Source organism: Muscardinus avellanarius, assembly GCF_963383645.1.
Source record: "Muscardinus avellanarius genome assembly, chromosome: 10".
Taxonomy (NCBI): domain Eukaryota; kingdom Metazoa; phylum Chordata; class Mammalia; order Rodentia; family Gliridae; genus Muscardinus; species Muscardinus avellanarius.
The window spans coordinates 27,869,063-27,894,967 of record NC_137796.1 but is presented as its reverse complement, the minus strand read 5'-3'; the positions used below and the strand labels follow the sequence as shown (position 1 = coordinate 27,894,967).

The 25,905-nt window shown below is 50.7% G+C and overlaps 2 protein-coding genes across 2 annotated transcripts in view; one reads left to right on the top strand and one right to left on the bottom strand.

Annotated features, from left to right (window-relative positions):
• The window catches only part of CNGB1 (cyclic nucleotide gated channel subunit beta 1), a gene marked incomplete at its 3' end in the record, with an annotated part of 88,314 nt that extends 62,409 nt beyond the window's left edge, over nt 1–25,905 (bottom strand). The window contains exons 1-2 of the mRNA XM_080703514.1: nt 25,821–25,905; nt 260–744 (exon numbers count right to left, since the gene is read on the bottom strand). Of these exons, the coding sequence (XP_080559640.1) occupies nt 260–736 (477 nt within the window). The 5' untranslated portion in view covers nt 737–744; nt 25,821–25,905. The remainder of the gene's footprint in view (nt 1–259; nt 745–25,820) is intronic.
• Nucleotides 11,673–17,303, top strand: SPMIP8 (sperm microtubule inner protein 8; the record flags this gene model as incomplete). The annotated part of the gene is made up of 7 exons (XM_080704053.1): nt 11,673–11,895; nt 14,603–14,664; nt 14,899–15,073; nt 15,438–15,499; nt 15,695–15,759; nt 16,095–16,127; nt 17,273–17,303. The coding sequence occupies 7 exons, from the start codon at nt 11,673–11,675 to the stop codon at nt 17,301–17,303; spliced, it is 651 nt and encodes a 216-aa protein (XP_080560179.1).

Sequence of the window (25,905 nt, the reverse complement as noted above, 5' to 3'; positions counted from 1 at the left end):
GGCAGAGTCGAGTAGCAGAGATGGCATGATCCACGAAGCCGTGGACCTTTACTCCCTAGCATTTGCAGGAACAGCCTCGGGGAGCGCTCTCCCCTCTCTGAGCCTGCGGTCCTCCTTTGTGTGAGTGCTGCCTGGGTGGCCATCATGTTTCCTTCTAGCTCCAACCTTGACTGTTGTAGAAGGGCCCTGGGGAGCAGGTGGCCAAGCCAGGAAGTCCCTGAGCAGCAAGGCTGCCTGCCCACTCCCCTCTGCTTCTCACCAGGGCCTCATCCTCAGACTGGGCCTGCTCAGGGGCGGGGGCAGCCTCGGGCTCGGGCTCCAGCCGGGGCTCCAGCTGTGCTTCCGGCTTGGGCTCAGGCGCAGGCGCAGATGCAGGCTCAGGCTCATGCTCAGGCTCAGGCTCAGGCTCAGGTTCCAGCTGGGACTCAGGCTTGGGCTGAGGCTCTGGCTCCAGATGGGGCTCAGGCTCGGGCTCAAGCTTGGGCTCCGGCTCTGGCTCTGGTTTGGGCTTAGGCTCAGGCTGGAGCTCGGGCTCGGGCTCGGGCTCCGGCTCTAGTTCGGGCTCAGGCTCTGGTTCGGGCTCCGGCTCCGGCTCTGGCTCCGGTTCCGGCTCCGGTTCTGCCTCTGGCTTCAGCTGCAGCTCTGGCTCTGGTTCTGTTTCCTCCTCCTCCTCCATCTTGGTCTTCTGAGGAGCCGCTGGGGGCTGAGGCAGCACCTTCTGGACCCAGCTCAACATCCTGCCACCTGTAACACATGGAGTAGACTGCCCCAGAATGTTCACAGGTGCTCCCATCAGCTCCGGCCATTCTTGTGGGTTATATATTTTTTTTCTACTCATCTTCAAAAACATTCCTGCAAACACTGTGTGGCGGTGTTTGTCTGTGTAATCCCATTACTTGGGAGACTGAGAAAGAAGGATCACAGGGTTGCAGCCAACCTCAGAAACTTAGGCCCTCTGCAACTTAGAGAGAGCCCAAAATAAAAATAAAATAAAGCTGAAGTATAGCTCAGAGGCTGAATGCTCCTGAGTTCAATCCCCAGTACCACAAATAAAATAAAACAGAGCCAGGCATGGTGGCATATACTTGTAATTTCCATATGTGGGAGGCAAAATCAGCCTTAGCAACTTAGAGAAGCTCTCAGCAATCTAGTGAGACCCTGTCTCCAAATAAAAAAATAAAATTAGGCTGGGAATGTAACTTGGAGGTAGAATGCCTCTAGGTTCAATCCTCAGTATAAATAAATAAATAAATAAATAAATAAATAAAATTTCCACAATTCTCTCTCCTGGTATTTGCTTTATAGAATTACTCACTCTAGGCCATAACATAGGCATGTAAAAAGTGTTATAGCAAAAGATGAAAAGTGCTCAAATATCCATCAGAAGGTCATTGGAAAGTATCTAAATATCCATCTGTAGGAAAGGTACCTATTGAGTAAATTATGTTACATCCACTAATGGAATATATGGACCTTTTAAAAAGAAAGAAAGAAAGAGCCGGGCGTGGTGGCGCACGCTTGTAATCCCCGCGCTTGGGAGGCGGAGACAGGAGGATCACACAGGTTCGATGCCAGCCTCACTGGCTTAAGAGACCCTGTTTCCAACTAAAAACATAAAAAATAGGTGTCTGGGAGTGTAGCCCGGAGGTAGAAGGGTTTCCAGGAACCCCAGCACCACCAAAAGAAGAAAGAAAGAAAGAGAGAAAGGAAGGAAGGAAGGAAGGAAGGAAGGAAGGAAGGAAGGAAGGAAGGAAGAAAGAAAGGAAAAGGAAGCAAATATGTTTGAATTAACATGAAAAGGTGCACCTGCTGTAGAGTTAAGTCATAATCAGACCAGTTAGTCTCTCTGTGCCTTGGTTTGCTTGGCTATAAAATGAGGACATTGATAGCAACTATCTCATGGGTAGATTGTGAGGGTAAAATAAGTTGATAAGTACGATATACCCAGAACACTAACTGGCACAGGCTGAGAGGTTCATAAATGTTGGCTATGATAGCTATGTCGTGTCCAATGAAAACACTAGTTGTGGAAATATCATAAACTGATTAGTTTCATGTTGGGCATGGTGGCGCACGCTTGTAATCCCCGCGCTTGGGAGGCTGAGACAGGAGGATCGCACAGGTTCGAAGCCAGCCTCAGCTACTTAGTGAGGCTCTCAGCAACTTAGTGAGACCTTGTTTCTAAATAAAATATAAAATAGGTCTGGAAGTATAGCCCGGAGGTAGAAAGCCTCTGGGTTCCACCCCTAGTACCACCAAAATAAATAAATAATAAATAAATAAATAGACTGATTAGTTTCATAATAAATAAAAATACAAACTGGGTGCAGTGGCATTCAACTATAATCCCAATTCTTGGGGTTGAGGGTTCAAGGCCAGCCTCAGCAACTTAGCGAGGCTATCAGTGAGACCTTAAAAAAAATAAAAATAAAAAATAAAAATAGGGCTAGGGTAGCTTGGAGGTAGAATGTCCCTGGGTTCCACCCCCAGTACCACAAAGGAAGAAAAAAGCAAGAGCACTAAATGGATTATTTAAGATACCCTTTGCAATTAGAAGATGCTGGTTTGCATAATAAAAATTAAAATAAAATAAGATCTGGGGGTATAGCTCAGAGGTAGAATGTTTCTGGGTTCAGTCCCTAGTACCATACATACATACGGACATCCTTACATATATTTAAAATACAAGTAATAATAAATGTATATAAAATCTGTTTGGGTTTTTTGTTTGTTCTGTTTTGTTTTGTTACTTAGTGGTACTCTAAAGCATTGACCCCAGGAGCATTCTACCTCTGAGCTATACCTGCAGCCCTTTTTATTTTTATTTATTTATTTATTTATTTATTTATTTTTGTGTGTGTGGCACTGGGGATGGAACCAGGGGCATTCCACCTCCAAGCTACAACCCCAGGCCTATTTTTTTTTAGTCTTCTTTATTTTTTGAAACAGGGCCTGAATTGTGAAGGGCCTCGCTAAGTAGCTGAGGCTGTCCATGAACCTCAATCTTCCAGTCTCTGTCTCCCGAATGCTGGGATTACAAGCGTGCTCCACCACGCCCAGCTTCCTGCAGCCCTATTTATTTTTTGTTTTTAAAGAGGGTTTGCTAAGTTGCTGAGGGCCTTATTGTGTTGCTGAGGCTGACGTCAAACCTGCGAGCCTCCTGTCTTAGGCTCCCAGGTACTAGGAATTACAAGTGTATGCCACTACATCTGGCTGGAAAACCTGTTTTGTTTACAACAATATTAATCTCTGTTGGCAATTTTTAATTTTTTTTTTTTGCAGTACTAGGGATAAAACCCAGGGGCATTCTACCTCCAAGCTATACCCCAGCCCTATTTTTTTACTCTTTATTTTGAAAGAGGGTCTAAGTTGCAGAGGGTCTCACTAAGTAGCTGAGGCTGGCGATCCCCCTGTCCCAGCCTCCCAAGTACTGGGGTTACAAGCGTGTGCCATCACACCTGGCTTGATTTTTTTTAATTTTTAAGAAAAAAATGACAGTCAAACCTCTTTCTCATAGTTTACGGTGATATTTCAGTCCTACCTTACACACATTTAGTTTCTGGTTCATTTATCTCCACTGAACTGGGAGCTCAGGCCAATGTGGCTGGGACCCTGCAGGATGACCGGGCCCAGCTACCAGCATACAGATCAACCTGTGCCAACTCCCAGCCCTGGGCAGCCCTGCCAAGGCCACGCTGGACACAGGCCCACACAAGGCTGTGCCTCTCCGCCCTGGTACCCAGCTCCCTGGTCCCCCTGGCCATGCTGCCCGAGCTATTCCCTGCTCTAACCTCTTCCCCACTCTGGACTCAGCAGCCCAGCTTCTCTCTTGCATGGTTGTGGTGGGAGCAGAACTCTGGGTAGGGAGTCAGATCAGCCTTCAGAAAGGTCAATCCGGGCCAGATGTGATGCCCCTTGTCTTCCTAGTCCCTCTTGGGTCAAGGCCACCCAAAGTCCCACATTTGGGACTGCAGATTCTGCAGACCCTGCCGGCCACAGGGACCCCAGGAGCCAGAGCTAGGCTGAAGGCTCCACTCCACCACACGCATCCCTGTCCTCTCCATCACACCCTGGCTCTGCCCCTGACCTAAATGTTCTCCTCACAGGTACAGACAAGCCAACAGCAGTGCCTGCTGCGGCAGGACCAGCAAGTGGCCAAGCCGGGTCTGTCCTTTAAGTTGGCCCGATTCCAGCTATGCACACCTGCCCTTGGGCACCTGATGTTGCAAGCATTGTCCTTTTGTGCAGGCCAGACCTGGAGGTCCTTTCCCAGAGGCAATGATCCTGGCTTGCATTTCTGAACCTCTTGGAAATTACTAGGGGAGCCACTTCCAAGCTCAATTTTCTTCCTTCTCTAGACACTGCCATTTCTACTAATGGGAATTCCCGTGCCTCCCGCCCCCACCCCAGCCTCATCTTGCTGTCATGACCCTGTCTACTCCATTTGATGAGGGAGGCTCAGGCCAGGAAACCTGGGAGTGGAGGCCCAGGGGTCTATGGCATTGGACCACCAATGTTTCCAGAATCCTCTGAGCAACAGGTGAAAATAGAGACCCTCAAGACCTCCAGGGGTCCTCGAATCTGCTTTTCATGAGTTTCATGAGCTGCCCTGAAGATTCTGAGCCTGGCAGTGGGAGAGGAAATAGGGGGAGAGGGAAGCCACAGGTTTCCTGCCTATTGTCTGTTTTACCACGCCAGAACACCTTGTCAGAAGCTGGGCACAGGGATGCCCCCAGGGGCTCCACCAAGCCGTCACCTCGCCCCCAATTACCTGCTCAGACGCCAACACCGACCCGGACTCAGCTTCTCGCTGCCACTTGCTTCTCTAGCACAGGGGGATTAATTGGCAGTAACTGGGCCGTGTGCAAAGGATTAGCAGGTGCTGAAGGGGGGCAGGGAGGAAAACAGATGACGGATGACCAGGGAGCCAGCAACAATCCCCCAGGTGTCCAGCAGGGAGCCTGGCCCTGTGCATTGCTGGAGAACATGCCCAGGTAACCGTACCTGGCTCCTTCACACCTTGGCCAAGCCACACAGGGGCTGCTAGGGGGATAAGAGCCCGGAGCCCTGTGTGGTTCTGGGAGACTCCTCAAGGTGGCAGGGACCTGTCAACTCAGTAGGGGCCGGCAAGAAGTGTGTCCCTGCTCTCTGGCTGGCAGTCTTCAACAACGTGAACTCCACCAAAACGGCCACAGTACCAGGTATGAGGCTCCAGCTCGAATCTGTATTAGTCAGGGTTCTCTGGAGAAACAGAACCAATAGCATAGGAAGCCGCAGAACCCAGGAAGTCTAAGATATAGATAGCCGCAGCCTGAGGTCTCAGACCCAGGAGTCTATGGAAGGCGGCTGGTACAAGCCCCAGAGTCCAAGACCAAAGAACTTGGAGCCTGATATCTAAGGGCAGCAACAGGAGAAAATGTATCCTGCTCAGGAAGGAAGAACCAGGGAGAAAGAGAGTTCCCCCTCTTCCATGACCCACACCAGCCCTCTCTAGAAACACCCTGAAAGACACACCCAGAGGTATATTTTGCCAATCCCTAATCCAGTCAAGTTGACACCCCAAATTAACCATCATAGGATCCAAGGACTGCTGGGTGACTGGATTGGACCAGACATGGGGCTGGACTGCAGAGGGAAGTCAGAGACCTAGGGGAGGCCGCTCAAGGGCAGGGGCTGAGGGAAGAGGGGCTCGGGAGGTCGCGGGACCTGGGTGGTCAAGGGATATTCAGCTAAGGGGCAAGAACTTGACCAACTGCAATAGTTTTGCATATCTTTCTGCATGTTGGGTAGTGGGCCAGCCTCGGCCTGTGGAACAAGACAGCCTCAGGACCTGCCCTCATCGAGCTTACATTCCAAAGGAGGAGGCAGAGAGGAAGACAAATGACGGAGAATTATTGCCAAGTATGCTAAGGGGCATGAAAGAATCCGACAGGGGCAGTGGGACAGGCCTCTAAGAAGAAGTAGAGATATATTTGAGCAGAAAGGTGGAAAGCAGGAAGGCTTAGCTGGGAAACGAGGGGGCAAACGAGTAGGTGATGCTCCAAGCAGAAGTCAGGCCAGGGCAAAGGTCCTGAGGTTGGAATGAGCCTTGAGGAACAGAAAGGGAAGTCGAGGCCCTGGGGCTCCACGGGTGTGGGACAGCAGGAAGAGCCGCGTTGAGGAGTGGGTAGGCTCAGATCCCATAGGGCCTCAGGGCCACGGTAAAGGTGCTTGATGGACCCTGCAAGCCCTTTGTCTTAGTCTATCCAGGCTGCTCTAACAAATTCCTCGGACCGGGTAACTTAGAAGCAACAGTAGTTACTGTTAATGCTTCCAGTTCCGGAGGCCAGAGGTCAAGGGGCCCACCAATTCCGTGTCTAATAAAAACTTGCTCCACATAGGTGTGCCCCCTCGTGGGAGGGGCAAGTGAGCCTGCTCGGGTCTCTTTTCTAAGGGCATTAATCCACGCCCTGGGGTGGAATCCTCATGGCCCACTTCTGTACACTGTTAGGTGGGAGATTAGGTTTCAGCATATGAATTCTGGGGCACACATTCAGCCCACAGTCTCCGTGTGGTTTTGAACAGGGATTGGGCAGGACATATGTGGCTGTTGCCTAGTGCATAGATGGAGCAGAAACTGGTCAAGAAAAACAAACCCGTAGAGGGATGAGCTAATGTCACTAGGTGATCCAAGGGGTCTGGCCCTCCAGTGCTGGGCTTCAGGATTTTTTTCTGTGAAATCCCCAAGACCAGTGGTATGGGAAATGTGCTATCCACCAGCAAGGCCAAGCCCAGTGGCAAAGCTCAAGGCGGCTTCCCGGCCTCCCCTGTGAACACGCCAGGCTGCCAGGGCAGAGCTCCTCCTCAGCCAGACGCTTCCCAGTAGTGGCCCGTGTCATCAGTGACAGTCACCTGGCCTCTGGCCCAGTGGGGTGAGATGATGGTAACTGGACTAGGCTGGTGGCAGTAAAGACGAGAGGGGCGGACAAAGGGAGGGGCTTAGGCTATTCCGGTGGCACATTTTCCAAAAATTTTCAGTCCGGGGGCTGGAAGTTGGAAGAGTTTTGAAAGAAAATCATGACGAGTTTGTTCAGATGTCTGAAAGACATTCAAGTGGATTTATGTAGCAGGTGACGGCAGTGTGTGTGTGTGTGTGTGTGTGTGTGTGTGTGTGTGTGTCACAGAGAGGCGGGCTGGGGGTGGTGATTTTGGAAGCACTGGCTTGCAGATGATGCTTAAAGCCACAGAACTGCTTGAACTCCTTTGGGGAATTCAGTGTGCATAAAGAAGAGGACCCAAGAGGACTTGCACACTTAAGACATTGGGAAAAGAGGAGAGACTGAAGGAGCTCCTTTGTGGGGGACACCAGGGAGGTGGGGGTGGAGAAGACCAGGCAGCATGGCTATGTTGGTGAGTGGTCAGAGCCAAGGCTGGAGATGTGCCAGGATGGAGGTAGTTGGCGCCTCTGTGGAGTAGGGGCAGGGTCCCGGTTAGCTGGTTGCAAAGTAATTTTGGCTCTAGGGTGGGGAAAATGAGAAAATCACAGCCACACCGCACAGTTCAGATGAATCTCATATATATATATATATACAGAGAAACACCCCAATATGCATATACTCCAGGTTCCAAGGGGCAAACCTCCTGATGTATGCATGGTTTCAAAAGTAGGTAGTAATCCCCTAAAGGAAGCAGGGGTTAACTATAAGGCAGGAACATGGCTGCTTCTTGTGGGCTTTGGGGTTGTAACTGGGAAGGGGGCTGTGATTGGAGGCTTCTAGAAACTGTCAGGGCCCCACCCCCTTTCTTGTTTTTTTTTTTTAATTAACTTAGCTGGTATTTATTATTTAAAACAATTTATTTAAGCCCGGGTGTGGTGGTACACGCTTGTAATCCCAGTACTTAGAAGGCTGAGACAGGAGGATGGCAGGTTTGAAACCAGCCTCAGTGACTTAGCGAGACCCTGTTTCTAAATAAAAAATAAAATCAGGCTGGGGGTATAACTTGGAGATAGAATGCTTCTAGGTTCAATCTCAAGTACCACACACAAAAAAATAGGGCTGGGTTATAGCTCAGAGATTGAATGCCTTTGGGTTCAATCCCAAATACCATACACACACAAAAAAAAATTATAGAGACATACTTTATACACCATGTAATTCACCCACTTTAAGTATACGAATCAGTAATTTTTAATTAACAGACTAAACTATGCATCATCTAGCATTAAGACATTTCCATCTCCCTGAGCAGAGCCGTAGTGTTAGAACACAATCTCCCTCCATACCTCACCTCCAGCCCAGGCTGTATCTGTGTCTATAAATTTGCCTTGCCTGGACATTTTATATAAATGGATTATATAATATGCGGAACTTGCCAGACATGACACTCATAATCCTAGCTACTCAGGAGGCTGAGGCAAGACTCAATCTTAGCAAGACTCCGTTTCAAAGTAAGAAATAAAGCCGGGGGTGGTGACGCACGCTTGTAATCCCAGCACTTGGGAGGCGGAGACAGGAGGATCGCGCAAGTTCCAAGCCAGCCACGCTGGCTTAAGAGACCCTGCTTCCAAATAAAAATATTTTTAAAAATAGGTCTGGGAGTATAGCCCGGAGGTAGAAGTGCTTCCAGGAACGCCAGTACCACCCAAGAAAAAAAGTAAGAAATAAAAAGGGCAGGGCCATAACTCAGGGGTAGAGCCCTCTGGGTTTAATCTCCAGTGCTACAAAAAAGAAAAAATATAATAGGGTTTTTGGAGTCTAATTTCTTCCCCATATTTTTGAGGTTCACCCACTGGGTAGCACGATCACTACTGCATTTCTTTTCGGTGCCGGAGACTATCTCATACCACAGTTTGTTTACCAACTCACTAGACCATGGACACTTGGCTTGTTTCCACTTTTTGGCTTCAAATAATGTTGAACATTTGTGCCTAAGCCTTTGTAGGAGCATACACTTTCACCTCTCTTGGGAAAATTTCTTATGGGTGGAATCTTTCATATGACCCAATCAAACTGAAAATTTATGGGGTGTGTGTGTGTGTGTGTGTGTGTGTGTGTGTGTGTGTGTGTATTACTGGGGATTTTATCCGGGACATTCTATCTCTGAGCTATACCCCCATTCTTTTTTAATTTTTTTTAAACAGGATCTCACTAAGTTGCTAAGGTTCTTGCTAAGTTGTTGAGGCTGGCCTTGAACCTGCGATCCTCCTGTCTCCGCCTCCCCAGTACTGGGATCGCAGGCATGAACCACCACGTCCAGCTATGTTTCACTTTTTAAGAAACTGCTACACTGCTTTTCAAAGTAGTACTCCATCTCTTGACCTGGCTAGAGTTACTGGAGGGTCTCAAATACTAAATTATTCATTACATTCTATATTTGTGTACATTCTCATTTTCTAACTTTACAAAAGTTCAAAAATAAATTGGGAAGCCGGGCGGGCATGGTGGCGCACGCTTGTAATCCCAGCATCTGGGAGGCTGAGACAGAAGGATCATGGTTCGCAGAGAGCTACTTAGTGAGGCCTTTTGCAACTCAGTGAGACCCCGTTTCAAAATAAAGAATAAAAAAGAGGGCTGGGGTGTAGCCTGGACATAGAATGCCCCTGGGTTCCATCTCCAGTACCGCCAAAAATAAATAAATTGGGGTGTGGTGGTAAGTGAAATGAACTCTGGGAAAGTTTCCTATAAGGAGCAGGACCTGGAGATGCTGCTCTGGGGTCTGTATGAAGAACTAGGGGAGGAGCAAGTGGGAATCAAATCCTACAGGAATCTAACAGGAGGGGCTCCAGGACTCCTCAGGCTCAGCCCTGGGGCCAGTATGTGTAAAGCAAATGCCAAAATACAAATGAGCTGGCTCTCCAGTTTTCCTCAGCTTGGGGGTCCAAATCCCAGGCCTTCCGCATGCAGGGCTGGGCACTCACAGCCTGGCTTTCCTGGGGAGGGAGGAAGCCGCCAGTCCCACAGGCCGCTGGGGCGGAGTATCACTTGCTAATCCCTGGCCTGCTGAGGCCACCACTGTCCCTGATCCCCGCAATGACCCTGGATACTGGCCACAGCTAATCTCTACCCCTAGACACCCAAGGGCTGGCAAACAGCACGATACACTCTTCCTTGAGTTTTGCAGAAAGGGGGAGCCTTCCCAGCTCCCAGGCACCCCAATATAGGGCCTAAGATTCCTGCCTAACACAGATGGGCAGCCTTGAGGCCCAGAGAGAGAGATAGTAAATAGTCCAGGGTTATGCAGCCTGGGTGGGCTCAGCAGCCATCCCTGGCCATCTTGGCCACCTCCAGGGAGCCTCAGCTACCTGGAAAATGTGGCCGGGTGTAGTAGCCTGGCCAGACATTTCCCAAGATCTTGGCTCTTGCTGAGGCCCGGAAGAGCACTGCCCTCAGGAAGGTTGAGAGAGGGCGCCCAGTGCGCAGAGACCCTGGCAGCAGGCCCTTCTCAGAGCCGGCAGTTGCCAGGGTAGCCAAGGAATGGTGTCCTCACAATCAGGCCGCAGTGGGCATTGTCTCTGCACAATGTCCCTTTATTCTCTGGGTGTCCACAAGGCCTGGCCACCTCCCTTCCTCTCCTGCCCATTGAGCAGTCAGAAGAACAGAAAGTCCTTATAAGCCTGTGCACCCAGGCCCGTGCCCCGGCAGAGGAGGTTGCCACTGTCAGTGGGTAGGAAGCAAGGAGCCCTCTCTTCTTTCCTCTCAGCGCCCCAATTCCTTGCCCCCCATGAGTCCCATCCCCTGAGCTCCCCATGCCTGTCACCATGCCCACTCCCTACTCCTTTATGGTCCAAGGTCCTTTCTCTTCCTACCCACGTAGCAGCCACCTCCATCTCTCTCTCACCTCTAACTCAGGGTCTGGAAGAAAGCAAGCTGAGTCAGCAATTCTCCCTGACCTGTAAATGACTGGAAGGGGCTCATGAAAATATCTGCTTTTTAAAGGGAGGCACTAAGTTACCCACAATGTTTTTAATTCACCTCTATTGTTTCCCCCTTGTTTAAAATAGTCCAGTGTCTCTCTGTAGAATTTTGGGTAAATGCCAGAATTGGTCACCTAAAGACATGGGAATTCTGAGCTAAATTTGAACCCACTTGCTGTAGCCTTTTCCTGCTCACTACTTAATAGACCCGAACCTCCCCCTTTCTCTCATTATTTTTTAATTTTTTGGTGCTGGGGATTGAACCCAGGGACATCCAAATCCAAGCTACCCCTAGCTCTATTTTATTTTATTTTATTTAGAAGCAGAGTCTCACTAAGTTACTGAGAGTCCCACTAAGCTGCTAAAGCTGGCCTCGAACCTGCAATTCTCCTTTCTCAAACTCCCAAGTACTGGGATTACAGGTGTGTGCCACCACACCCAGCCAAATGCCATCTCTTTGGGCCATTCCTTGAGTGCAACAATCTCCCCACACATTCTATGCTGAATTCTCTCATAGCCCTTACTTAGCACAACCTGTATGTATGTATGCATGTGTGCGTGTGTGCGTGTGTGCGTGTGTGTGTGTGTGTGACTTGTCTGAGTGGCCCTGGCCACCAGATGTGGAACTCCTAAAAAATGACCCAGCACATAGTAGGTGCTTACTATATGCTTGACAAGAAGACAGATGAGCACGGGTCAAGATTGTTACCCCTGCATGGGAGGGAATGTGGCTGGCACCAGCCCAGGGCGAGTCCCTTTGTATCCTCTGCCCCCAGCTATGGCTCGCATCATCGACCTGGTGCCCTGGGACGATGGCTCCACCCACGTGTACGCGTCCCCGGCCATCCTGCTCCCCATAGAACGACAGTGTAACCAGCTGGCCGGCGTAAAGCATCAGCTGTACCACCCGGCCCTGCCCACCCTGCGCCGCATGGACATGGACACGGTCAGGGCCTGCCTCTCGGACGAGCACTGCCAGTCCACCACCTACTGCCGCAAAGGTCAGCCCGGCCTGCCGCCAGCACTTAGGGTTGGAGAAGGGGCCAATGATCAGAAAAAGCCATGGGTGGCAGCTGCAGGGGCTAGTCCCAGCTCTGCTGCTTGGTCCCTGTGGGAACCTCCAGCAAGACCTGAGCCTCTGTTTCCTTGTCAGTAAAATGGGGGTGAAGGCAGGGCTACTGCCTCCCACGGCTGCCCTGAGGCTGGAACAAGATCCCGTAGGAGAAGCTCGAGAGCTGTGGTGATATGTGCGCAGCAAAGGTGATTGCTGGTGCCGTGGTTCATGTCACTCTCCTCGATTAGTTCTAAGTTTTAATGAACACGGTTGGTTTGGGCTCACAGTTGTGGAGGGGCAAGGCCCGGGGTGTCGCCTCTGTCAGTGGTCTTTTGCTGGCAGAGTCTAGAGGAGGCACAGGGCATCGCAAGGCCAGAGACCCGGAGCGCTGTGAATGGGTGCCGCTTAATGAAGACAGAACTGCACATGCTCTGTAGTTGCTGTAGGGGGAATAATAAAAAATTGCAAAAACCCCTGTGCACTCACGCCTGTGTCGGGGGAAGGGAGAATGGAGTCCTTCTGTCTCCCGTGAATACAGGGAGGACATGCGGGGCTTTAATTACCCTGCATGGATTGAGAAGGTATTTAGGAGATAAAGTCAATGGGATTTGGTGTCAGGGTGGGCAGGAGGGGGAGGAGGGGCCCAGGGCAATGCATAGGTCCGGCAGGGTTGATAGGCGGGGCCTCAGATTTAGACATGTATTCCATTGTAAACATCTACTTTTATTTTTATGATCCAGGGGTTGAACCCTAGGGCGCTGCGTGTGCTAGACAAACACTCTGTCCCTGGGCAACACCTCTAGCCCATATGCTTTGTGTGTGTGCAACTTGGACTGAGGATCGAACTCGGAATCAGTCTACCTCCGAACTACACTACCAGCCCATTTTGTTTGTTTGTTTGTCTTGAAACAGGGCCTTGCTAAATTGCCGAGGCTGGTCTTGACAGCCTCCCAAGTGCTGGGATTACAGGTGTGCACCACCAGGCTCAGTTCCTATATGCTTTTTTTTTTTTTTTTTTTTTTTTTTTTGCGGGTCTGGGGATGGAACCCAAGGAAATTCAACCTCCGAGCTACACCCCTTGCCCTGTTTTTTCATTCTTTATTTTGAAACAGGGTCTCACTAAGTTGCAAAGGGCCTCACTAAGTAGCTGAGGCTGTCTGTGAACCGTGATTCTCCAGTCTCAGCCTCCCAAATGCTGGGATTACAAGAGTGCGCCACCACACCCATCTGCTTTTTTTTTTTTTTTTTTTTCTGGTACTGGGGAGGATCATGGGTTTGCAGCCAGCCTCATCAATTTACCAAGACTTTCTGCAACCTAGCAACAAGACTCTGTTTTAAAATAAAAAATAAAATAGGTTTGGGGTGTAGCTCAGAGGTAGAATGCCCCTGGGTTCAGTCCCCAGTACCGATAAATAAATAGATAATAAAGTATAATAAAAGGCCGGTGTGTGTGTGTGTTTATAAAACTGATAGGTGATGCCAGTTGCTCGTACAGGTTCCAGTCAATCTAGACTCCCTCTGGCCATGTCCGTCAAACGTCCCATTGTACTAACTTTTGGATCATTGTTCCCAATCTGACAAGTGACAGTTGCTATCTTAATGTTTAGATACCCACTCACCTTACTCTGAATAAGGCTGAGCATCTTCTCATATGCTTAGGGGCCATTTGTATTTCTTATATTCATGTGTGAACAAACTATGTCTGTTTTATGTCCATTTTAATTCCCTTCTTTATTTCTGTCTTGATTTCTAGAAGTTGTTGTTATTATTATTATTATTATTATTATTATTATTATTATTATTTTGGTGGTACTGGGGGTGGAACCCAGAGGCTTTCTACCTCTGGGCTATACTCCCAGACCTTCTTTTCTTTATATTTTTATTTGGAAACAGGGTCACACTAAGTTGCTGAGAGCCTCACTAAGCAGCTGAGGCTGGCTTTGAACTAGTGCGATCCTCCTGTCTCAGCCTCCCAAGCATGGGGATTACAAGCGTGCGCCACCACGTCCAGCAAAGTTATTTTAATATTAGAGAAATTGCCTTTCATCTGTAAAAATAAGTGGAAACATTTTTACCATTTACTTTTTAACTTCTTCTTTTATTGTGTGTGTGTGTGTGTGTGTGTGTGTGTGTGTGTGATGCTGGGGGTGGAACCCAGGGGCTTTTCTACCTCTGGACTATACTCCCAGAACTATTTTATACTTTATTTGGAAACAGGGTCTCATTAAATTGCTGAGAGCCTCACTAAGTAGCAGAGGCTGGCTTCGGACCTGTGCGATCCTCCTGTCTCAGCCTTCCAAGCGTGGGGATTACAAGCATGCGCCACCACACCGGCTTCTTTTTTGGTTTTGCTACGCAAAAGCTTGTTTTTCTATAGTCAAAGTTGTCGAGCTTTAAATGTCTTGATTTTAAGTTAGAATTAAGGCCTTTCAACACTTCAGATTTATAGAAATGTGCTCACATTTTCTTCTAGGACTTTAAGTCCTATATTTGAAATAGTTGGCCTGTGTGGAATTTGTTCTATTGTAAGAGGTGAGATATGAACACCGTCTTATCTTAGATGTTTAAAGCACAGTATGGGCCAAACCTCTCTTGTGTGGGCCTGTGACTGCTGGCGGAGGGGCTACCTCTTCTTTCTTTATCTTCCTCAACAGATGAGTTTGACAATGCCCACTTCACACTCCTGGGAGTCCCCAACAAACCCCTGCAATGCCTGGTGAGTGTCAGTTGCCCTGGCCCCTGTGGGGGGGGCACTGCTCAGGGGCAGCAGCCAGTACCCAGTCCCAAGCACCTCTGGCCCTGGACTCTACTCCAGAGCTTGGGAGCCTACCACATAACTCAATCCAGGTCACCAACTTTGGGCACAGCCTCAGTCAGATGGGCCTGAGAAGACCTCTCCCCCAGGCTCCTGCACCTGCCACTGTGGTCCTGATGTCCATCACCTTGACAGGACATCTCGACAACCGGCCAGAAGCTCCACTGCAAGTACCAAGAGGGAAAGCTCTTGCCCATCGTGCCGGGCATCAACCAGGCGGACTGGCCCCACTTCACGCGCGCCATCGAGGACTGGTCCCATTTCGTGTCCTCCAGCGGAGAGTTCAAGTTGCCTTGCCTGAACAAGCGGGGTCAGTCTATCAGCTCAAAGGATGCCCTGGGCAGGGGCAACAGGGAGGATGCCTTGGGATGGAGCAGGGGAGCTGGGGAGCCACTGAGAGCCTACAGCGAGGGAGACTGAGGCAGGCTTTGGAACCCGGAGGCGGCGCCCTCCAGGTCCAGGGGCCAGGCCTGGAGGAGCCAACCAGGCTGGGGCTGAGAGTCAGATCTATAGAGGAGCAGTCTCAGCAGGGCTTGATCTGTGGGTGGGGCTTAGGCGTGGACCCGCCCCTGGTGAGAAAAGGCGGTACTTCCGTCAAGAAGGGGAGGCTTAGGTTAGGAAGGGCAGGGCTTGTTTGGGGGTTTGCTGGGGGTCCAGAGTGGCTGTTTCCACAGTGGAGAGGTTCAGCGGCTACGCAGTGCGGTATCTGAAGCCGGATGTGACCCAGAGCTGGCGGGTAGGACCTACGCCCGCTGACCCAACCAGTCCTGGTGGGAGGAGCCCCTAAAGCGGGGTGGAGGGAGGGATGGAGAGGAGACTGAGGTCTCCCAGTCCCCTGGGCCAAAATCTTCAATCGGGAAATCTGCGTTGGGCTGGGGGGGGGGGGGGCTGTTCCCTGGCTTACCTTGCCCCATCCCCGTGGCCTGCCCAGTACTGCCTCAACCAGAACCCCAGTCTAGACCGCTACGGACAGAAGCCCTTGCCCTTCGACTCCCTGTAAGTGATGCCCCGCGCCCGGATTGTCCGGGGGGGGGGGGGGGGGTTGGCTGCTTGCTTTCCCAGCCCATACCTAGTGGCCCTTGACAATGTGAGGAAGTGCTGGGATATACTGATTGGTTCCAATCCCGCACAAGAAAATAGCAATTTCAAAACGAATAATGCTTATCTAACTCCTACGGAACAAAGCACCTTGTCGTCCAGTCCCTGGCAGCATCACCCTTTTGCAGTGGGGTTGTTAAGTGGGACCAAGGTGCAGTGTATCCTTTTGGGGGGTGGGGAACACGGCCCCCTCCCCATCTTGGGATCACCCTCTGCCTTTTCCCCCTCCGCAGCAACACGTTCAGGCGCTTCGGCTCCCACTACAGGTAAGACACAAGGGCCTCCCCCGATTCCCCGCTGGGGAGGGAGGGGGCACCCCCTGGGCATGACAGGGGCCAGTGTGAGAGTGGAGGGAAAGAGCCAAGGATCTGTATCCTGGGATGTGGACAACATAAGAGAAGGGGGTGGTGCTCCCAGCAGAGTCACCCCAAGAGTCAAAGAGAAGCTCAAAGATGAGATTAAGGGTGGGGAGCACTGCAAGACAGCAAAGTATCTTCATATTTTTGAGGTCTCCTGCCTCCCCACACTCAAGCAATGCCAGACCCCTTGGTGTGTCCTCACACTACCAGTACCATCAGGAACACCTACAAGCCGGGCGTGGTGGCGCACGCTTGTAATCCCCGCACTTGGGAGGCTGAGACAGGAGGATCACGTAGGTTCGAAGCCAGCCTCAGCTACTTAATGAGGCTCTCGGCAACTTAGTGAGACCCTGTTTCCAAATAAAATATAAAAATAGGTCTGGGAGTATAGCCCGGAGGTAGAAAGCCTCTGGGTTCTACCCCCAATACCACACACACACACACACACACACACACACACACACACACACAAAGAACACCTGCAAACCTGTGCTTGCGCTGTTTCAGAGCCTAGAGGGGCTGTCATTCTTTGCCTGGAAGAGTTCGCTCTTTAAAGGCCAGCCCAGATCCTGACCTCTGCCCTCCAGCTCACTCTCCCTCCAGCTGGTGACCACCTGCGCACCCCAGCTTATACCATCCAGGCTATTAAGATATCATCTAGATAGGAAATTGCCTATCTAGATGATATCTTAATTGTGTGTTTTCACACACAGCCGAAAGCTTTCTGCTTTTACTACTGTATGACACCTTAGCCAGTAGGTTTGTTAAAAGTCTAAAAACGAGTAAGCGGTTCATAGCTGGGGGATCGTGGGAGATGAGGATAAGGCAAACTAGAGGTGTGTGGGAGGGACTTGAAAGCCAAGAACAGCCAAAAACATAGAAAAGGAAATAGGGAGCTACTGAAGGCTCTTAAACTACAGAGGCTGGATGGAAACTGTGTTTAGGGCCTTGAGTGGAGGAAAGTGGTTTCGGGAGGAAGGCCTGGAGAAGTAGTCTGGTTTTTGTTTAGGATGCCCTGGCGGCCCTCACTTCACCCTTGTTTCTCTCCACAGTCGCATTAACTACCTGACCCCGTGGCATTAACCTGTGAAAAGGAGGCTGCCACCCCTAGACTGCTGGACTCTCCCCCCTCAGGCCCCTCAGCGGGACAGAGAGCACACAGAAGTTCAGCCCGGCTAGAAATAAACCTAATGCTCCCTCGGGGAGTTCCCAGGCGTGTGTGCGTGCATGCGTGCGTGTGTTTTACAGAGGCTGGGCAAGGGTCAGGATCATAGGATGCCCGTGCTGTCCCCTTGCCTGTCCCCTACCAACTCCTGGAGGACAGGTGGGGACTGGGGAAGGTATTTGGTGACCTTGAGCTTCAATCCAGCCAGGTGGAAGTGCAGGGTGGCCTGGGAGCATCCCTCCTTGTGCTGCTGTCGCCCACCTGCAGCCCTGCACCCAAGCTCCCTTCACCTGGGATCCTAAATTTGAGCCTAAGAAGAAATGGGGGGGAGCGGGGTTCGCAGACAGCCTCAGCTACTTAGTGAGACCCTCTGCAACTTAGTGAGACCCTGTTTCAAAATAAAGAATAAGCCAGGCGTGGTGGAGCACGCTTGTAATCCCCGCGCTTGGGAGGCAGAGACAGGAGGATCGCGCAGGTTCGAAGCCAGCCGTGCGCGCTGGCTTAGGAGACCCTGTTTCCAAATAAAAATGGAAAAATAGGCCTGGGAGTGTAGCCCGGAGGTAGAAGGGCTTCCAGGAACCCCAGTACCACCAAAAAAAAAAAAAAAAAAAGAATAAAAAATAGGGCTGGGTGTGCAGCTCAGAGGTCAAATACCTCTGGGTTCCATCCCCAGACCTGCAAAAAAAATTAAATAAATAATTAATTTAAAAAATAAAAAATGAACCAGGGGTGTAGCTTGGAAGTAGAATGCACCTGGGTTCAGTCCCTGGTATAACATGTAAGAAATGAAGGAAGGAAGGAAGAAGAGAAAGGAAAGGAAGAAAGATGGAGGGAAGGAGAGAGACTCACTGGTGCCTCTTCTGTAGCCCTCACCGTACCAGTGTGCTCTGAGGAGCTTCCTGGCACCCAGGAAGGGGAGAGGCAGGCTCCGCGAGCCTAGATAGGCCTGTGGCCTCTATTCCCTGTGAAGCAACAGAATGCACAGTATAAATGGATAAGGTGGCTGAGATGAGAGCATTCCCAGCTCCCTAAAGAACCCCCAATAAACATTATCATCTAAGCAAAAAAGTTGTCTGCTCTATCCATGAGGTAGGACTCATCTTCATCTGCCCAGCAACGTCCCAACCCTAAGCCCTTCCTGTGAAAGGAAGGCATGATGTCCTGGCCCAGGAGCCTGCTAGCCATGCTCCAGGGGCCAGAGCAGAGACCCTCCCGCCTGGTTCAGGGTTAGGGTGGCCAGCATCTGTGCTTAGCTCCCAGGCCTTCCAGAAGCCCACCTCACCCCACCCATGGACAACCTGCAAGGACATGCCTAGACTGGGACCAAGAGCCACCAACCTTCAGAATTCTCTGTACAGGACTTCTGGTCCTGGGCGCTGGGGCTTCAGGGATCCACGGACCTCCCAAAGTCATGTGCAAATTATGTGTCCATTTGCATGCACATCGTCCATGGAAAGGATCCTTTGTTTCCTGATTCTCCAGTAGTGCCCACAAAGGTGAGGACTCCCTGGTTCACACCTCCTTCTGTGTCCATCCACTAATTAACTAAGCACCTAGTGCACATTGAGGCCAGGGACTCAAGGGGAAGAAACCTAAACACAAGCCCCTCGCTTTAGCACCTGTGCTGTGCTGTTCAAGACACACTGCATCTGATGTAGTGTTTCCTCTGGGCCTCACAAACACCCTAGGAACTGAATCAACCACAGATGAGAAAACAGAGACCCAGATCAAGCAACTAGTTCTGTCCTGGACCAAACTCAGAACCTAGGTCTCAAGTCCTAGCACTTGACATAGGGCATAAATATGGTTTGTGATCAAGTTCTATCGAATAAATGATTTACCAGAATGGTGGTCTGCTTAACTTTGGGTAATAAGCAAAAGACAGATTGATTTGTGGTTTTGAAATGCAGACAGGGCCTGCTTCGCACACTTAAGGCTGATCTCAATTTCTTGTAGGGGTGCAGGTGATAATCACGGCCCCAGTACTGACATGAGGGACCTCCTGTCCATCTCTCTGTCCTCAAATATGGGCAGGAGACAGGAGCCTGGGGAGGAATGGGCAGAAAGGGGTAAACAGATCACAGTTCACACCATGGAGGGTATCATGGGAGAACACACCCAGGCTCCTGCCATTCCATGTGGGAAGAAGCCCTTGCCTGCACACTGTGGACAGTCCACACCAGCTCGAACCTTGGAAAGCTATTTGCAGAGTTGGGCTGTCAGAACCACATTCTGCAGCCCTGAGTGACCTTTCCAAATGACAGGTTTGCCCAAGGCTCACAGCAGGGTCACTGGAGTCCTGGCCTGAATGCTGAAGAAGGCAGGAGGGATTCAAGTGGCTAGGTGTTTTTACTGTTTCTGCTTCCTTGATATTGTACCACAAGCAAGTACATCCCAGAACGTGGCCCAGCAAACATCTGAGGCCTCTACCTGGGCTGGCCCTGTGCTGGGCATCAGGGAGGAGGCACAGGTGAAGATGCCAATCCTGCCTCTGAGCTGGTTCCAGCTCAATGGAAGAGTCAGGCAAGCCCACTGATCCACACCAGAAACTAGGTTCCTCCAACCCAAGACACCATGGAAGGTATCCCACGATGGTGATTTAATTACAGGTTCTTGCCCACCAATTGTACATTTAATCCTGATTTTGAAAAATAACACACATAAAAAAATGTGCAAAGTGGAAGAGGTACAAATAGGACCTTCCCTGCATGACCTCATGGAGCACGGTCACACTCCCCTCTACCAGCCTGGGCTCTTCTCTGAATTGCATTATGAGAAAGAAATAAACTATATAGCGGCTGTATTTCAGTTTTTGATAAAGCAACTTAGTTTGTATCTGACAAATATACTTTTTTTTTTTTTGGTGGTACTGGGGTTCCTGGAAGCCCTTCTACCTCCGGGCAACACTCCCAGACCTATTTTTTTTTTTTCCCTCTTGGAAACAGGGTCTCTTAAGCCAGCGCAGCTGGCTTCGAACCTGCGCGATCCTCCTGTCTCTGCCTCACAAGCACAGGATTACAAGCGTGCGCCACCATGCCTGGCAAAATATACTATTTAACTAAATGAAAAGTTACTAAAAAAAAAAAAAAGTACATGCAGTGTAATCCTACTTTTGAAATGGATATTATTCTCTTTAAAAAGTCCAATTATGCCAAAATAATGTGTGCCTAAGAATAAAAGAAATAAGGCACAGACAAGCCTGACTTAGTGTGCGCTTCCTATTCTTTCTGGGGCAGGAGTCCTGGGGATTGAACCCAGAGGCATGCTACCTATGCTTCAAGTCATTTTTATTTATTTTTATTTTGTCTTGTTTTTGTGGTACTGAGGATTGGTACTGAGGCTTTCTATCTTCAACCTTCACCCCCAGCCCAATATTTTATTCTTAGAAACGGTCTTGCTAGGTTACTGAGATCCTCACTAAATTGCTGGTTTCAAATCTGTGATCCTCCTGTCTCAGCCTCCCAACTACTGGGATTACAGACATATACCACCATACTAGGTTTTTTTTTTTTATTTTGAAACAATCTTGCTAAATTACTGCTCTGGCCTGGAACCTAGTGCTGGATTACAAACTGCACTTTCTATTCTTAAGCGGAATGCAGTGCAGTAAGTGCTTTGCAGGGCCCATGAGGGGGGTCATTTTAAACCCACTTTGCAGTTGATGAAATGGACTTGGTGGGTGTGTTAAGTGGCTGACACAAGATCACACGAGTGTGCCGGGCGTGGTGGCGCACGCTTGTAATCCCTGCACTTGGGAGGCAGAGACAGGAGGATCGCACAGGTTCGAAGCCAGCCGTGCAGGCTTAGGAGAGAGACCCTGTTTCCAAATAAAAATGTAAAAATAGGTCTGGGAGTGTAGCCCGGAGGCAGAAGGGCTTCCAGGAACCCTAGTACCACAAAAAAAAAAAAAAAAAAAAAAAAAAGATCACACGGGTGGTGACTAACAGACCTGAGAACTGAAGCCAGCCCGTCCAATCCCCAAGCCTGGGTATACCACACGCGAATATTTTCCTGCTTAGAGAGGCAAGCCAAGAGCAAGAAGGAAAGTGGAAAGGGCTAACTAGGGTTGGGGGTATTTGACTAGGGCTTAGAAGAACAGGATGTCCCATCCCAAAGCTCTCAAAAGCTGGGTGTGGGGGCATCCCTGTGGTCCTAGCTACTTTGGAGGCTGAAGAGACTGGATTGCTTGAACCCAGGTGTCAGGGCCAGCCTAGACAATGTCTTTAGTGAGACTCTGTCTCCAAAAAAGAAAGCTCCCTCTCAGAATGCTAGATTTGGCCACCATCAAAGAGCCTTGACCTCTTTGCAGCCTTCAAGGGATGATAAACAGATTGTATCAGAAATCCTCACTACGGACACAAACCTCAAGGGACAGCCAAACCGCCATGACCTGGCCTCTAGGACTTCCGAGCCTAACCCCCGGCGACATACCCAGTAAGACCCTGTTTCAAAATTTAAAAAAAGGACTGGGGGTGTAGCTTGGAAGTAGAATGCCCCTGGGTTCCATCCCTAGTACTGAAAAACAAACAAAAATACCCTAGCCTTTTATCCTAACACAAACCCCAGCGACCAGCCTCCTGGCTGTTCAAACACCAAAGCAGCTTTCTGCTTCTGAAACTTTGTTCAACTTTGCTTCTTCACCTCCTCCTATCAAATCCCACCCTTTCTTCCAGACAGACCTCTCTCGAGTCCTCTCTTCTCCCCCAGACCATGAGGACATGAGTTGCAGCTGTTTTAGGGGACTCGCTCAGCTCTCTGGCCCAGCCCACAGTGGACTCATTTGCCATTTATCTCTAACTGAGGCTCAGGGACTGGGGCATGGGATCTAGAACCAACGCACTAATCTGGACTAAATGAAATAACTACTACAAAGTAACAGTGGTGTTTATTACAAAGCAACATGTACAACACACATCATAACCCAAGGACCAGGACTGGCACTGGGGCAGGTTCAGGATGGGGTGAGGGTCTAAGCTGAGGGTAGGATGGGGCGAGGGTCAGGGAGGACTTTTGCTCCTCATTTTTTTTTTTTTTTTTTTTTTTGCCAGCTGTCAGCAGTTTTGACATTTTTTGACTCTATCTTTTGATGAATGAAAACCTTAAAACCCTCTCATCTGAAGTTCTTGCTTCATGCCCTGCAGCATCCCACCCCACCCTAGCACTAGCTTGGTATCTGGAAAACAGCAGGTGCTCAGTCATGCTGTAAGGCAGGAATGCAGACCCAGGGTGGGGATGGAGACGCATGCAATGAAGAGGGAGACCCCACCACCCCCTCCCACTTCTATTCAGGATACTTTGGCTGGATTCTTTGTAGGTTTGAGAAAATCAATAGTGGCAAGGCTCTTCCTGGAGGCGTGACCTTCAGAGAACAAAGAAACCACTTGCTTGAGGACCGGCTGTGCAGCTTGTTCGCAGGAGTCTGGCTGGGAGGCCTTGGGCAAATTTCTGTGACCAGAGCAGCCATAGACTGCTTCTACAAGGTCAGAACAGAGGACTGGAGACCGAGAGGCAGTCCTCCACAAGTGCCCACGAGGCTCTGGCCCTTTATGGAGGAGCTGCCTCTGCTCAAGAGTCACAGCACAGTAGCTTCAGTCCCCAGCAGCTGGCTACCCTCTGCCGGCTGGTAAAGAGCTTTCGTGCTCCCTTGGCCAGGCCCGGTGCCAGCAGCAGTCCTGGCCAATGTTTCCAGCTTCCTGACCAGCTGCAGCCAGAGTCCCAGGAGTCCATGGCCGGGGCTGGAGGGCTGGCTGACTGTCCATCCTCCGCTGACCAGCGCCCACAATTACAGACCACATGCTCAGTCTGGTTCTCGACAACCCCTGTACTTTTTAAGGATCTGCGTAAAGGGAATATTCAAGTCCACCCTGCCCGTCAGGTGGATGGGTTATACCTAAGATCACACAACTAGAAATTAAGCTGGGACTTGAGCCTGGTACAGGCACAAAGGGATCTGGCCATCCCCTTGAGAGGTAGAGGCCTGCAGGCAGGAACCACATGGCTTTTTAAGGAGACCGGTCACACTTGGGATCTCACCTGGGATCTCGCAGCCTTTTGCTAAGCTTTCCATAGCCAGCTTTTGGGTCCCCCTCGCAGTGAGAGCAGCTCCTGGTCCTCTTAACTTTCTACCCTCTGCAACCCCAGGACAGGGTGCCCTGCTGACCTCCCTGCACTCTGAGATCCCCTGGGGGCGGGGGCCTGTTTCTCCCTCCTTCCCTCTCTTCCCTCCCCAGCTCCACCCTGACCTCTGAAAAATGGAAAGAGCCTGAGCTGCAGTTGTTCACCAGGAGCAGGGATGGGTACAGACCCGAGATAGAAGGCCTTCGGGGGAGTGCATGGGGCACACTGCAGGACAAGGTGAACGCAGAGGATGAGGCAGGACAGTTTCTGTCTGCCACTGCTCCAGGGAGGGGTTGAAAGGGGCCAGCACTCTCCTGCTTACCAGGACTGGTCCCCAGCTCTGGCCTTCCATGACCTGCATGTCCCTCACAGCCCGGCGTGAGGCAGGCCCATTCCCCAGGTGTCCTGCAGGTGGTGCTGTCAGCATCTTCACGGTGTCCCAGCGGGCCTCACCAGTGACTCCATTTAGTTCTCACAACAGCCAAGCAAGGCAAGGGGTAACCAGGTCATTCAAGGCCAGGACTAAAGCCAGCGTGTCCCAGTGGCCGGCCTGCCACTCTGGCCTGCACCCCCTCTGCCTTTCCATGTCCCTCACGCCCCTGCAGACGAACAACCAGAACAAGCAGAGCTTGGGCCTCTGACGGTCAATGCCTTTACTTCTAAAGCATACATTGGACTCACTATATATTAACATCAAAAGTGGCTACCTAAAATGAAGTCATTCTTTTTAAAAATCCAAATTCTCACATTTATATATAAGATTCAAAATGACATGAAAGTAAACTAATGTTAGGAATAGTATAACAAAATGCTTTTAGAAAGCAAAATGAAAGGAAAACACTAGCAGTTAGGACTGTGGTAAGCCTGGGTCCTCCTCTGAGAGCGCTGAGGGGAAGGGCCAGTCCCTCTGCAGGCACAGCAGGGAAGCCAGGCAGACAGAGGAGGCAGATGTGGCTGTCTTCTGGGACAGGCAAGGTGGGGTCTTCCTGTTCCTCTGGGCCCTTGGTATGTACTGATCAAGACCATAGCCGGGAGGGGAGGCTAGAAGAGGGCAGGGAGCAGCTAGGTTCAAAATGATTATTTTGATAATAAAAGGCCTCGAGGCTCCTGAGGGCCCTGGCCAGGCACACTGCCTACTGGATTCCTTAACCCACTCACTCCTTCTCTTCCCCATACCTTGGACCCTTCTGCTCCAAGAGCCCTAGGAGCACCCAGAGATCTAGGAGGGCCCAAAGGAGAATGCTCCGGCCTTCAAAGTAGCTGGATGTTATCTAGGTCATTTTGGCATCCTAAGATCCAGGGTTCATTCAGGCCGGCAGCCAAAATGACAAAGGGGTGGCATTCCCATGGACTGGCGGGGCACTGTGAGGTCAGAGGCCATCCCCACCCTGCATACCCAGGCTTGGTCTTGGCTGAGAGAGGGCAGGGGTAAACAGAATGGGGCCACATCCCTGCATTCCAAACACTTTGGTTCCCACAGTCTGAGAGGACACTTGTTTGCACCTGCTGGGGAGGTCATGGGCTGGGCCTGACATCCTCCTAGCCCCGGGGTCCAACAGTCCCCTCCTGCTGAGGGCCATTCCCCACCATGGCCCCAAACCACACTACAAAGGTGGGTGGGGTGCTTACAGAGCCCGCAACACAGACAGGCTGCTTGTCCTCCCTCTCCCCAGAGGAGGCACTGTCCCTAGCTGAAAGTATCCTATAACATCTCTGCTGTCCTTTTTCTGGCTGGGCTCACGAGTCTCCAGGCAGACACTGCCCAAAGACCCCTATCCTATATATTTTGACTGTCAGAGACTGGGGGTTGGGGGCACATCACCCCTGGCTAAGGCAGAGAAGCCTGTGGCCTGTAGTCTGCCCTCCCGATCCCCAGAAATTCTACCTGAAACAGCAACTGAAGGGGGATGCCCTGCACCAGACCACCTCCGGGGTCCAGGCCCTACCATAAGCACCCTCTTTCCCAAGCTATTCTAATGAGGCTAAACCACCCCAGATGGTTGAGCTGGCATCATCCAGTCCTGGGGCAGAAAGGCCGCTGGGCTGCCAGCGGTCCATTCCCCAGAGTTGAGGGAGGCTGACAGCTCTCAGGAAGAGAATCCTGTCTGTGATGGGGAAGGTTTATGGAATCAGGACTGGCCACAGCAGTCTGGCTCCTTCACTGAGGCCAGGAGTGCTGGGCACATGCACCTTCCACCTGCCCAGTTCCCTATTGTCCTCACTCCCCGGGCTTGGGCCACCCATCTGGGGCTGGGGCTTGGTGTGTCGTGGGATGAGGTGGGGCTGTCGCTGTGGGCTCAGGGTAGGCAGGCCGCCACCTGGTAGGCGCCCTCGGCGGCAGCGGCAGCAGCACTGTGCTGCGCGCTGTGCTCCTGCAGCAGCGCCACATCCAGGAAGCGCTCG